Source organism: Aphis gossypii, chromosome X, assembly GCF_020184175.1.
Source record: "Aphis gossypii isolate Hap1 chromosome X, ASM2018417v2, whole genome shotgun sequence".
Taxonomy (NCBI): domain Eukaryota; kingdom Metazoa; phylum Arthropoda; class Insecta; order Hemiptera; family Aphididae; genus Aphis; species Aphis gossypii.
This window is the reverse complement of record NC_065533.1, coordinates 2,968,587-2,983,346: the sequence shown is the minus strand read 5'-3', so window position 1 is coordinate 2,983,346 and position 14,760 is coordinate 2,968,587. Positions and strand designations below refer to the sequence as shown.

At 24.2% G+C, this 14,760-nt stretch overlaps 2 protein-coding genes and 1 long non-coding RNA gene across 3 annotated transcripts; 1 reads left to right on the top strand and 2 right to left on the bottom strand.

Annotated features, from left to right (window-relative positions):
* Positions 1 to 862: 862 nt before the first annotated feature.
* LOC114132243 (protein CutA homolog) lies at positions 863 to 3,230 on the bottom strand. The gene is made up of 6 exons (XM_027997652.2): positions 3,072 to 3,230; positions 2,866 to 3,008; positions 2,623 to 2,728; positions 2,131 to 2,180; positions 1,282 to 1,324; positions 863 to 1,101 (listed from the first exon to the last, which is right to left on the bottom strand). Exons 2-6 carry the CDS (start codon positions 2,937 to 2,939, stop codon positions 988 to 990), a joined length of 387 nt encoding a protein of 128 aa, XP_027853453.1. The 5' UTR covers positions 2,940 to 3,008; positions 3,072 to 3,230; the 3' UTR covers positions 863 to 987.
* Positions 3,231 to 3,296: 66 nt separating this feature from the next.
* LOC114132244 (uncharacterized) lies at positions 3,297 to 7,130 on the top strand. Its single transcript, XR_003593047.2, has 4 exons — positions 3,297 to 3,563; positions 5,030 to 5,074; positions 6,916 to 6,969; positions 7,037 to 7,130. It is a non-coding gene; the product is annotated as an uncharacterized LOC114132244 (long non-coding RNA).
* A 582-nt stretch (positions 7,131 to 7,712) lies between these two features.
* Positions 7,713 to 12,620, bottom strand: LOC114132248 (ER membrane protein complex subunit 4). Its single transcript, XM_027997657.2, has 5 exons — positions 12,504 to 12,620; positions 12,296 to 12,385; positions 11,988 to 12,138; positions 11,811 to 11,928; positions 7,713 to 8,389 (listed from the first exon to the last, which is right to left on the bottom strand). Exons 2-5 carry the CDS (start codon positions 12,343 to 12,345, stop codon positions 8,193 to 8,195), a joined length of 516 nt encoding a protein of 171 aa, XP_027853458.1. The 5' UTR covers positions 12,346 to 12,385; positions 12,504 to 12,620; the 3' UTR covers positions 7,713 to 8,192.
* Between the last annotated feature and the right edge of the window lie 2,140 nt (positions 12,621 to 14,760).

Sequence of the window (14,760 nt, the reverse complement as noted above, 5' to 3'; positions counted from 1 at the left end):
TTCAAAATTATGATTATTTATTTGCATTAAGATATTTGCATTTCATTGAAATGTATGTTCTTAATAATGACTATGATTTATTTCAAATGATTAATTTTCAACATTTTTCTGTTCTTTAATAATTAAAATAATTTTTAAACTAACAGCAATACCCTTTACATAATAATATTATAATATAATATATTTCCAACTTCATAAAGGACCGTGGGTGACACTTAAAAGAAAATATATTAAGTTTTTTAGAACATTACTTCAGAAAATAGATATTACAATACACTTTTACTGCGATGAATACATATTTATAAATTTAAAAAGGTGTTATAATAATAGGTACTTTAAATGATCCTCCAATTAATTTGTAAGTGACATGTACAAAAATATAACATGTAAAAACCCCATTAATAAAAATACTGTTTACGATTTTTAAATGAAAATAAAACATTCAAAATTATACATTTAAATATTGTATTAAACTATTGTTTGCAGTAGTTCATAACTGAACTGTTAATTAAATATTATATTATATATGTATTATATACATTATACATGTATATAAATGTATATTTTAATACAATTCATTAATTGTTAAGTAAAAAGTTATTATACATGTATATAACTATATAAATACACAATAATAATACTGTTTAAGTAAAAAACTATACACATTTATATAGTTACAGAAGAAAGTTAATAAAATAAAACAAAGTATTTTAATTTAATAACTTATAAGTTACTATAATTATTATTAAATATATAATTTATTAAAAAAAAAATAATAGTACCTACATAATTTAACGAATAATAAATAAGAGTAATAGATTAATAGATATGGAGTTATTAAAGTGATTTGAAAACTCAAAGATGAAAATTAATAATTTTTTAATTTAATTAGAGTATTATTAAAAATTTAGCTAAGTTCAAAATGAATTCAATGATCAAATCTTATGAATCTTATTGAATAATACAGTCAGGGCTTAATTTATTATTTCATTTTTTGATTTCAGACAAATCAATCTTGTTAATATCAGTATCTAAATTTTCAGAAGCTTCTGGTACACATTCTGATATCCACTTCAAGTAAGGTATATTACCACTTTCAATCTGTAAAAGAAAAAAAGTACATTAGTGTTTACTAGAAACATTTAATAAAACTATATTATTTTATAATGCTATGTGTATAAATTATAAAAATGCCAAATAGCAAAAGGTTAACCATTTTTTTATACATATTAATTTAAAATAAAAACTATTAAGTAACAGTAACTATAATAGAGTACTAACTTTAGTAGAAATTACTTCACAGACTTCATATGGGTGTGCAGACCTAAAATGTATTAGTTTTTAAACATTAATCAATAAAATTTAGTATTTGTACAATAGTAATAAATCTATTAAAACAGCCAAATACTAAAATCAACACTAAAACATATAAAATCAAAACAGATTTTAATCTTAGGTTTTTAGATATAAATAAAAAAAATTACAATTAATGTAAATAAAATGATAATATAGACAAAAATATGTAATTTAAATCGTAAAATTAGATCAAATTTTTAAGGTTGTGCCTATGATAGACACACCTAAGATAAATACATTTTTCTTAGGATACGAGATGAGTAGAGTATTGAATTATTTGCTGTTTGTATGAACTAAATAAATTTATTACTTATAAGTTATAATCTATTGGACATAATTGTTGAATAGACAAGTTATTATCTTATCAATATTATCAATTTCATTCTTACTCAAATAGTTAAAATTATGTATTGTATAATTATAACTTAAATATTTAGATTGCTTTGATTTTATATACTTAATCAAAGATTATTTGTAATCTGAAAAAAATTGTATTAATTTAAATAATATAGCCAATTATAATTTTATATAAAACAAAATTTAAGTTTAAACTTAAACTATCAGGTTTAATAACTTTTAAATTTTAATTAAATATATTTGTATACAATATGTTTCAGATTAGGCAGATTTCATAATCTATTGCTCAATATTTAAATCTACAGTGAGCATGGGTCTTCTTTTAAATAAGAATTAGTAGCTCCATTAGTAACCATTCAATTTTAATAAATCATTATATTAATCAACTGCTGTTGCGGCCCATGTTATGATACTTACTTAACATAATTAGTCAAATCTTCTATTCTTGAAGTTCGAGTTTTAATAATCTATACATAAAAAAATAATATTTGAATATTAAATTTATACAAAAAATTATAATTAGTTATTAATTATAATAAATAATAACATTTTAAAAACAGTTAGGTATATTAATAAAAATTAAGATTATTATAATTTTACTATTATTTTATGGTATGGTTATTAAGATGCAAATGTTGATAAATATGTTATAATTTATACAATTTAGTAAAATTATTTTAAAATATAATTTTACACAAAATACAAATGGATAAAATTACATTCACTTCACTAGCCATTTATTTAAACCATTTGTATAAGGTATATTAGAATCTTGTTACACCAGGAACCTTTATAATCAATTACAATTAAATACAAATATACGTTCCCAGAATGCTAATTTTATTATTTGACAATTTAAATACTAAAAACAATTTATTGACTACCTATAATTTATATAATATATCTTACCATCAGTATTTCAGAATCTTCATTTACTTCACCTTTCCATTTATAAATTGATATAACATTAGGGATCAAGTTTACACAAGCTGCAAGATCTTTTGTTATAATACCACTGTAATGTACATTTTTAGAAATTATTTTTGTATAAAAACATAAATTTATAGATTATTTTTTCTTTATTGCAATTTTATAAGCCTCGGTAGACATAGTAAATAGTTACTTTTAATTTATTTTTATTACTTAACTCACCGAGCTAAACTTTTGGCAAATTCAATTGATGGTGCAGTAACATGTACAATAGAATGTATTCCGCATTTATACATTATGGATTTGCGTCACGTAGTTGATTGGTATTAAAAGCAAAATAATTTTTAATCTCCTCTATGATAGAACTAAAAAAAAAATATTTCTTCATCATTTTTTTGCATTCGACTTACAAGTTACAAGTTGCTCACTTCTTTGGTCACTATTCCTTATTATATTATTTGGAATTATTCTTGATCGACAACAAACAATCGTGAAAAGAGCAAAAATAGCTAATAATTTAATACTTAATAGAGAATTCAACTATTCAACAGTTTACTTGTGATTTAAATCAGCAAGTGATAACGTTTATCGTTGTCATTAACAGGGAAGATAATATAATTTTTAGTGATAATAATGTAATCAATATCATTATGTTTTTTTCATAGATTTCTATATTATTATAGTGTAGAAGATCGTGGTTTTCTTAATTAATACACGATTCAATGATTGTCCGTCGTTAAGATAGTCAGACTGATCCAGTCATCCAGATAATTGATTGATTTTATTAATTTTTTGGATGTTTCACGCGATTATTGTTAGTTTCATTTTATATTTTGAATTTTTGTATTAGTTATTAACTATCTACGGTGAAGTGTTAAATTAAGTTGTATTAAACGATATCATTGCAATTTAATTTTAAAGTGAGTATTATTATTGTTTTAAATTTAATTTACTAATAGATTCAGATCCAGCACTAGAGTTATGGGCTTGATAAAAATCAAATTACAATGCTTCTATCATTTAATTCCTTCATAAGATCTTATTATTTTAATAACAAATATTTTGCTTAACGGAAACTATAATACTTTTATACTATTATATAGTATATACATATTACATTGTTATCAAGTGATCAATTATGACCGGTTTGCCTCGTTTATTTAGTTATAGTGGTTGGTCAAAAAATGTATCATTGTTATACTGTCACAGTTTGTTTTAATTTTAATATAATTTTATATCCTTGACTATTGTTTTTAGGGTTAGATGTATACAAAATAATAAAATAAATCAAAAATAATTATAGTTCAATTTCTAATAGTGTATCTGTATGTGAAGCATGTATATATGAATTTATTGTTTCCTTGATACCTGCATGAACATATTATTAGAATAAAAAGGTGGGGAAGTAGGTATCGTTTTTCTGTACAAAAGACGTTAAGTAAGTCACTGTAATGAATGTGTTACTTTTGAACTCAATGGTTTATCATTATGTATGAAAAAATAATTCTGAACAAAGGTGATCTATCAGCACTATCAAGTATTATGTATTTTAATATTGTTATAATGTTAAGTAATTTATTTCACTATTAATTTAGTTTCTAACTAGTTAACTCTGTATTAAATTGTCAAGCAGTAACTATAAAAATTACCATTTAATAACATTTTCACTGCTTACAAAATAATTTGTGCATTTGTATTATTAAAAAAATATTTCTATACATTTATTAGAACAACACATGTAGGATCTTATATTATATTTTTAAGATTTTTGACTTAATGAAAATTTTTTAATTGTTAATCATAAAAATAAAGTCAAATATTTATAAATAAGTCTAAATACGTTGAAAATTTACCATATCTAAAAAATGGTATTATAAACTTGGTACCTAAAAATTCCCAATTTCTATAAAAATGCTTTTTTTTTTATAATAACAAAAATTAAGAAATCATTTTGTTGAAAACTGGTTTATCATAAAAATTCAAATTTTTCACTACAATTTGATATCTAAAACTTCACTTACAGTTAAAAATTGAAGCAATTATCTTACAATACTTATTGTTTAATAGTACAATACATTAAAAAAAGCATATCATTATACAATCAATAATTTTATTGTTATGCTCAGAATGTAAAAAAAAATACTTTAGGATTTATTTTAAACTATAGAAGTAATGTTTTAATTATTTAATGTTATGAGGAACACAGTAAAACTCCTTGCATCCACTTTGTTTTGTTTATGAATACTAGTAAAATACTATTACTATATTAATAGTCATATGCGTTCTCTCGTAGTACGGAGTATAGTATTACTACAGCTTTATACCATAATATTGGTGTATTAGTTATATCGAAAATAATAGTGTTTTTTTTTCATTTTGTTCTCAGAAAGCTGTATTTCTTTTCAACAATATGGGCATGTTATCTTCACTTGTAAGTTCAAAAATTAATCCATTGATATTTTTTTACTAATATGTTTAGAAACAAATTTACTTTATTGTAACTCTTTTTTAAGTGGACTATTTATGAATACTTTTTCTGTGTTGTTATTGAAAATATTCAATTATCATTAACTAAAATTATTTGTACATTGAAAAGTATTTTTAAACATTTTAATTCTCTAGGAAATACACACAGAAAAATATTGATGCTTTTAAGGTACTGGTTTTTTCATATGATATATCGATAAAATGTTATAGTATTATGAGATACTATAATAATTACTAAGAGGCTTTTTTAAATTTATTATTAACCATCTGGCTACCTATCTTTATACATTTGAATAATTAGCTTATTTGGTAAAATAAGTAAATATTAATTTAAAAATAATATAGTTAAGAAGTCTTTCAATGGTGAGTTTTCATTACAAAAATATTAGTTATATTAAATGTATAACTAATAATGATTTACATTTTTTATTATTAAATAAGTCAGTCATATGTACCATTAGTGATATTTCAATGTTTTTGGAATTTCCGGGAATATTTTTGGATGAGAATTGGGTGATTGAAATGGTTAGTTAGTTGGTTATTGAAGTGTTTATAATTGAGCTTTAAAAGTTTAGTGACAGTGGGTATTTTCAATTAAAATCAAGTGAAAAGTATTAAACTATTATTGGGAATATAAAATAAGTATAATAGATAATGCAGAGGACTCTTAGGTCAACTAGTCAAACCTTATGGGTAACTGCAATTATTTTTATACTTATATACCCAATTCAAAATAAGACCGTGACCTGAAGGCAACCAGTTTTTGTCTGTGACGGTCAGACTTTTAGTCCCCACCTAGTTAAACAATTCCGATCGGGTATGCTAGTGCTGCTGAACGAGGCGATGCCCATGCACACAACTTGGCCGCCAGGTCAAGATCTTATTTTGAATTGGGTTTAGTTTGGTAGGTATACTTTGTCTACTGAATAAACATGCTTATTCTATACATCCTCACACAAAAATCTACCATTGAGTCTGTTATAATATAGCTGGATGGAGATGCATAAAACTAATTTTTGTTGATACGCTACATGTTCTCTTACTGGACAGAAAGTTTTATTTCTTGATATTGAAATCTGATGGAACGTAGAGTTGGTCATTGAGTGAGTGTATTTCACATTAAGTTATCAAAAGAAATTCATAAGATACAATATAAGAATATTTATTAATAGTACACAAATTAAAAATAAAGTTTTTTTAATTTCCTTAAAATAGTATTAGCAATGGAAAATTGAGATTAAACATTTCAAGTTCAATTCTCCATTTAGAATATTATTTTGAGATTTTAATTGTAAATAAATATACACCAATAAGTAAATATATATAACTACTATTAATGTTGACAAAAGACATAATAAAATAAAATATTTCATATTTTATTTTCCACTATAAACTGTAGTTAAAATTAACAAATCGGTCCATATAATATAATTATTATTTTAATGAACAAATAACAATCATAAGATTATTTAATTTTGTTGGTTATACTATTTTATATTTTATTTAGTTTAAAGTCTGCGCTCTTAACCTATTAATAATCAATTTACCAATTTATCAATTTTTTTTTTTTTGTATAGTATGACTGTCATACTATATATATAATATAGCGATGTCTCATCTTTATATATAGATAAAGTATTATGGTTATTATTTATTAAATATTGTTGTGTTATTGTTTGTCAATATAAAATAAATAATAACAATTTATTGCTATAGTTTTTTTAGTTTAATGTATTGGATATGAATATCATTTCAACAATCTGATTTGTTTATTTATATATTAAGGTTTCCTTTGGTTTGGGAGTGTATGCAGGGTTGTATGCAGCACAAAACTACGAAGTAAGCTTTATTTTTTTTCTTAATTCTTTTTATTTTCTAATGTTTAACTTATAAAAATATGTCACAGGTAGCTAAAGTTGATGAACCTGGAGTAATAATAGACAAAATGAAAAAATATTTAGATGAAATAATGAAGCCCAAACCATAAATTACCTACAATTTAAATTAAGTTATTAATACTTAAATTTAAAATATAACTTAATAGTTATAATTATTAATAATTACTAATAAATAATTGTTTTGTCAATAGAAATACATTCAATAAATAATAATGTATAAGTATTGAGCTAATAAATTATTTGTTACATAGATACATTTTATTATTGGAAAATATGCTTGACCTTTGTATAATGTTTTAATTCCCTGTTTAAAAGCAACAATGTTACTTGTTATTAAGGCAGTTCTTGTTTATACTCTGTTCAAAGTAAGAAACATAGTTAGATCAGACAACACCCATTTATCTATCCCTACCGAGGTCCACCATCTGTAAGCCAACTGTATATAGTGACCACACCTTTGCATAGTAGTCAGCCGCAGACTAAGTTTCTTATTTTGAACAGAGTATTTTGTTGTTGAATATTTATCAACTTTTGATACTAAAAAATGCAAGTATTAACCAAAAATACGTACCTGGTATCCTTTATATTATACCCAAACAAATATGTACTTCATATTTCCTAAATATGAATGTATTTAACCTCTTAAGCTTTGGTCAATTTATCAAAATATTTATCTATGTGTCATAACCAAATTCAATGAAAATGTATTTTACTAAAATGAATTGAATATTAAGATAAAGGCCACAATAATAAAAAATAAAAACAGTTAATTTCTACCAAAATATAATAGTAATATAAAGTAAAAATACACAAGAATTAAAATATTAATAAGTATTATGCAATACATATTTTTAAAGGCACCCTTGAACTAATATTTTCATTATACTTTAGCTGTTTTTGGATTCTTAAATATTACACATGCTACATTTATTAAATGTTATAAATGTTATACTACTATAAAATTATTAGATTAAATAATTTAATTTAAAAAATGTGGCAATTATACAAAATTATCGAAAATATGCTATGTTGTTAAATGATTTAATACACATATTATACCTATAAAAAAAACTTTGAAATATAATCACAATTTCTACACGAGGCAGTTATTTGTCGTTTCAGTTTCATAATATAGCTCATAAATTCTTTTAATTGTATTTTTGATTAACTTAAAACAAAACCACCTCCAGAGTATTCCATTCTAGTAGGTTGATTGATAAATGCAAGCCAATCTGATGCATGTGTTGGTAATAAACCCATAGACTGGCATTTATATAACGCTAAAACAATATTAACGCAATTTCCAATGAAGAATATAAATTTTTGACCCCATGCTTGAGTTCCTTCAATGGTTTTAAATGCTGTAAAATAAAAATGATATTAATATTGTAGGCACATAATACAGTATAAAGAAATAAAAATAAATAAATAATTAATATAGCTCATACTAATGTGCAATATTAAAAAAGTGTTTACATGTTACTTATAGTCCGTTCAAAATAAGAAACGTTGGCAGCCCACTACTGCGTATGGGCGTGGCCTCACTACGCTTATTGAGCTTTCACACCGTTTCCAACGAGAGCGTTGGACGCACAGTGGGAGAAACATCTGTCTGCAACATCCGTCTATATTTCTTATTTTGAACAGACTATAAATAATCAAGTTTATTCAATCCTGAATAATTTATTTAATACCAATCTACAATTATAATTGTTTTTGAAATACTAGAGAAATCTCTTATAAAATGTTTAATCTTTTGTTTATAATAAATAAAAAAACATTGATCTGAATCTAAAACAATTAAAACTATATTTAGTAAGTACATAAATTTCAAAAATAAAAAAAGTAGATGACTACTTTGCTCTACAATAATTGTAGAATATTAAGTGTACCTCATTTTTAATTGGATCACTGTAATGACAAAATTAAATTTGAATTGAATTCAATGATATAACTAACATCGTATATGAAAAACAATTTTGAGCAAAATAGGCTAAAGTACGGTAATAATATTAAAACGTTATTTAATTTGATCATTTTAAAAAGTATTTATTTTAAAATGTCTATTTTTGATCCACTAAAGTATGAAATGGATCCAATTTACTACAAAAAATAATTTATTCAGAAATATGTTTACACATCTTACAACCAATTCATTCATTGCTTTATTTAGGATCTAGAATGAAATTATTAACAATTTTTCTCACAGGTAAGTAACTGGAAAAAAACTATGTCTTTTGAGTTGCTCATATGTTCGATGTTTTCAAAAAACCACATCACTATTTTATAAATAAAAACTATAGTACATTAAAACTACCAAGTACTACTTTAAGTACAATACTTAATATACTATACTATAATATACTTATTATTAAGTGCAATACGTGGCAGCAAACATGTTAATGCTAATAGACATTTTGTTTAAGTCATACAAATAAATCATAGTTTTAAAGTAAAGAAGTGGGCAAGTGGGTACCGTTCTGCTGTACATTAGGGGGTGGGGTGGACCTCGGACTAGGGTAGGTTAAATTTGAATGCAATGATAGGTATCATTGTATACGAAAAACGATTCTCAACGAAGATGATTTGTCAGCCTAGGATATAATTTCCAGTGGTTGGTGAAAAAGGTGGTTTATGTTTTAATGGCCTGAATACACCAAAATTTAAGTTCTTTTATAATAATTGTAAGCTAAACTTATGAAAAATCTTGTATTAAATTTTCAACTCTTAGCTACCTATACTAATATTTTTATGAATTATACCTACAAAATAATTTGCAAATATTCATAATTTTGACGAATTTTTAGCAATCTGCAAATGCCAATCTAAATAACTGGTAAAATTTTCAAGTATCTACGACTTATACTTTTTGAATAATAACAAATATTTAAAATCGTTGTCGTTACGCTATTTCGTAAAAATTTAAAATTCAAACGCACATAAAATTTTTCCTATAATGATGTTATGAGTTTTCTCTATAGCTACTGTAAGGAAAACTTATGGACAACTTAGTGTTATAATTTTAATCCTTAGTTATGAACACAAAAAATTTTATGATTTTTCAACTTCAAAATGACTTGCAAATTTTCGCGTTTTCGACAGATTTCGTAAAAATTTGAACTATAAACGCTTATAAAAAAAAATTGTGACTAACGATTTTTAATTTGTTTTAGCTACAATAAAAACAACTCATAGGGAACCTTGTATTAAATTTTCAAAACTTTTTGGTCATCCAAAAATTTTTTATTGACACTTTAAAAAAAATTTCTCAAAAAAATCGAAAATTTCAGTGGTCTATAAATAACTCAAAAAAAGTCAAAATTTTTTGAAAATTTAACTACATACAGATACCACTGACATTAACATTTGGTGAAAATTTAATTTCAAGTATTTTCAGTGATTAGTTTTTGAATTACAACCATAAAAAAAAAATCGATTTGGTTGAAAATTGGTTTTACGTAAAAATTGCCGTTTTTCCGTCATTTTTTTTTTTGTTTTTCTCGATTTTTTTGAAAACTGTTGGAAAATGTTAACTTTTCTCTATAATGCACCAAGAATATTCACTTTTACATCGGAAACCACCCCCATAGTTTGAAATTGGAGCATTATTTCGACTAGTTATGCTGTACACAGACACAAAAAAAAAAAAAAACATACATCATTGTAAAATCAATACATTCATCACTTCGTTCAGAATCTAAAATATATGTTGCTGTTATATTTAATTAGTAATTTAAAAATAAAATAACTAAAAAACTATTAGAAAAATAACATTAACTATTTAAAATATTATAAAAATGATAACTTTATACTCAGAGTTTAAAATATTAATATTTTCATTAATTGACTAAATTAAGTTTTTCTTAAAAAAAAAAAACTTTAGGACTGTAATAGTATTTATAACATTCATAAGCGCATATATTAATTAAAAATTGGACACAAATTTAATTATTGATAACAATTTTAGTTATTTTAAGGAATATATAAACGTAAAATGAAATTAAAAAAATATATTTATACATTATTAGTTTAAAAATATCCCCCACAAAGATATTAAAATTTCATGATTCCTCGTTTAATTATTAAAAATAAAAATAAATATATTATGTTAGAATCCTAAAAAGTATCAACAGTGGAATTAAAATTTACATAAAACATACCTATGTATTATTTAAGATTTTTACCTATTATATTATTACAAAGTAATACAATGAAAAGTAATTTAGCTAAAAAATAACATACTTAAATAAAATAGTTTGTAAGAATCAAAATTGAATTACAAAGATTTATGATTTAAAATCATTAAGCATAAGTATAATAACAATACAGCTGAATCTTATGAGTTATGTTAAATGCATAAACGATCGGATTTCTACGAACATTGTTTTACATAATATGATTATTTTATTAAAAAATATTAATGAATAGGTACTATACTAACTATTATTGATAATTTATGTCAAGTAAATCTAATAATGCTTTGACTTAATTCATAAAAATATATGTACCTATAATTGTTTTTGTATAATTCAATATTATTACAAAATGTCTTATTTGTTAAAATATTAAGTAAATAATAAAATAAGTGTTTGATAATTATTATTCGCCAAATAATAAACTTCTAAATGTATAAACTATTTAAATATATATTAAGCATAATATGATATAAGACTTTAATTATTTTTTTATTGTAAACTAGGTATTATATTTTTTATTTATACCAGTATCAATCGAAACTAATTAATGGAAATAGCTACAAAAATTCAAACACTTTTAACTCACTCGTTTGTAATGTAAATAATGCTTTAACTGGTCTTACTATCAACATACCAACCATCATGATTGGAAATATGGAAATGGAGTTTCCGGCCATATACATAATAAATAAATTCATGGGTACCTGACAAAAAAAGAATATTAACAATTACATGTAAATTTTAAATTTATAACCTTGAGTACTTGTTTTAGTGGTCCTAAGGCTAAATCCCAAGATTTTTTAATAATTAGTCGACTTGATTCACTGTCTTTAGTCAGTTCAGTACCATTTTGTCCAGCTGATTGACTATATCCTGGTGGACTAACATTGTCAGTTGATTTTTCATGTTTGTTTCTAAAAGAAAAATACGCAAAAAGAATGATTGTGATAAATAACTTAACATAATATAATGAATACATATATAAATAATAAATAGGATATAATGAAAAAATGTGGTAGTTTAATAATATATCATACAAGAAATAAACAATTAGTGATCAGATATTTTTACCTGGTAAAATCTAATGACCACTTAAAGGTTTTACTTTTGACTGTGGTCATTTTGTACAACAGTTACAACACGTATTTGGGAGTCTAGAAACTAAACAAAAAAAAAAAAAATAGATATTTTGTATCACTAATTTTCCTCTAGGAGATTTGTGAACTTTTTGATAGTTATACAACACGGTGTGAAAAATAAAAAAATCATAAATACTTACAATTTATAAGAACGGTGGTTATGACGACGATAGAGATTTCACGTAAATTAATAAATTGTGACTCGCGAGACTTCAATAATTTTGATGATAGTGTAAAATTTGGTTATAATTATTGATAACAGATAACCGCAGATAATGTTTGGTCACCGCCCATATTGTAGAGATTACGACATTAGTCCGAAATGCAGCGATACGTATAGCGTCATATATACCAACAGAAAGCGTAATGTTATTCTTCTGTTTTAACGACAAACACAGATATTTAGGTATATCTGTAAGTCTGTGACAACAAAATATTGGTCAACAGATAATAATATAAGTGTTTTTAATAACTTATGAGTCCATAGGTAGTAAGTAGTTATGATTGGCAGTGGTAATAATAATAATTATTATTATAAATTAATTTATAAATAATAAAATAGGTAGGTACTGTAATAATCATTAATCAGTAATACTCATTACTTAATACTTACCTACTTGCTTACCATAAAAGTTTAAATAATAATATTTTTATAGTGAACAATGGAAGCTTGGCTGTGATGCAGGATGGCCTAAAGGGCCCAATAAACTAAAGAAAAAAAATAAAGTATTAAAATAGCTTTAATTACCGTTTGAATTGCGAGCTTATTTTATATTTGTTTGTGCTCTGTGGCTATTATGCTTGCTAGTCTTTTCGAGGTAGATGACTTGAAACAGTTTCATTAAAGTACTAGGTATAGTAACTAGTAAGCCATAGACCATAGTTCCAAAAAAAGGAAGACTGCCTCTCAAAATTTTTAAAAACTTTAATCTATATCAGATTTGTAAAGAAACCCGTTGGGTAGTTTTGCTATTTTTTTTTTTTTTTTGATAAGAAACGTGTACAAAATGGGAACAATTGCAGTTAAGCTGCCAAGCGATTTTTTTTTTTTTTGATTTTTTGAAATATACGTATTTCAACGAGTTAAGAATGATGGTGCCCAAAAATATATGCAAATAACTATTTTGGAAGTTATATCCTTCCAAAGTTTGCGATTTTACATTTTTACATAGGTGTGCGCACATTGTTGTATTTTCCTGTCGCGCGCCGCGTCAATAACGGATTTTTTAATGTGATTACTAATGATTAATGACTCATTACTAGTGAGTAATAACATTAAGATTATAATTATATTAAAATAGGTTATCGGTTAATCGATTAGAAAGATTTAAATGAAATTATAATTATCGTGATTCTAAACATTCTGTTATGATAGAATAGTATCATTAATCGAGTACTTCTGCGTTTAAATAATTTTACTTAATATACGTTTTCCCTGAAGTGTTCAAATGCAACGTCAGGCGCTTTTTTACTAAATACGTGCATGTCATATATGTGATCGTTTTAGATTCTGAACGAAGTGATGAATGTATTGATTTTACAATGATGTGTTTTTTTTTGTACCTGTATAGTGTACTAGTGTACAGCATAACTCGTCGAAATAATGCTTCAATTTTAAATTTCAGGGGTGGCTTCCAAAGGTTAAAAATAAACATTTTCCAACAATTTTCAAAAAAATCGAGAAAAACAAAAAAAAAAAGTAACGGAGAAACGGAAATGTTTACGCAAAAGCTGTTTTCGACCAAATTGATTTTTTTATATGGTTGTAACTCAAAAACAAATCACTGTTTTTTATGAGTTGTTCTTATTGTAATTAAAAAATATATCAAAAATTGTGGTCGCAATTTTTGAAGTGAAAATTTCTTTCGGCGCGTTTAGCATTTTTTGTGGTTATACTGAATTGAACTGAATCGTCACGCTAATAATGTAACGCTAAATCAGGTGAAGTCGGCTCGAGTTGGCTAATAAAAATAATTGTCTGTATAGCAACAACAGTACAACACGTAGCAACATTTAATATAGATATTATATAGATAAGTATTTCGATATTTCGTATTTTTTGATATCAATACTTAATTTTAATATGTCGAATGATCCGAATGAAAAAGTACGATGAAATATGAAACAACAATTGACGGAGTTTTTTTAGGTATTTAGAAAATACATTTAATTCAAAAATATTCATTTCATATTTCAGTTACCATAAACCTATAGTTTCATTTTTAAAGTATGATGATGCAGATGAAGGCCACTCAGAGCAAAATTCACTGGAGTAATTTATACACAATTATAATTAAGTACATTGTAAAAGTTATTAATTTATCAATATAGAATGAAAAAAAAATTGTACTTCGTATTATTAATTTCGCCTTGTTGAAGTTTTCACTTCTGTCGTGT

Coding starts and splice junctions, on each gene's coding strand:
- LOC114132243 (XM_027997652.2), bottom strand. CDS start 2,939: ATGTATAAATGCGGAATACATTCTATTGTACATGTTACTGCACCATCA. Junction 2,181..2,622: donor AAGATTCTGAAATACTGATG/GTAAGATATATT, acceptor TTTTATGTATAG/ATTATTAAAACTCGAACTTC. Junction 1,325..2,130: donor GATTTGACTAATTATGTTAA/GTAAGTATCATA, acceptor AATACATTTTAG/GTCTGCACACCCATATGAAG.
- LOC114132248 (XM_027997657.2), bottom strand. CDS start 12,345: ATGACCACAGTCAAAAGTAAAACCTTTAAGTGGTCATTAGATTTTACC. Junction 12,139..12,295: donor TGGTCATTAGATTTTACCAG/GTAAAAATATCT, acceptor TTTTTCTTTTAG/AAACAAACATGAAAAATCAA. Junction 8,390..11,810: donor ATTATTTACATTACAAACGA/GTGAGTTAAAAG, acceptor TTTATTTTACAG/CATTTAAAACCATTGAAGGA.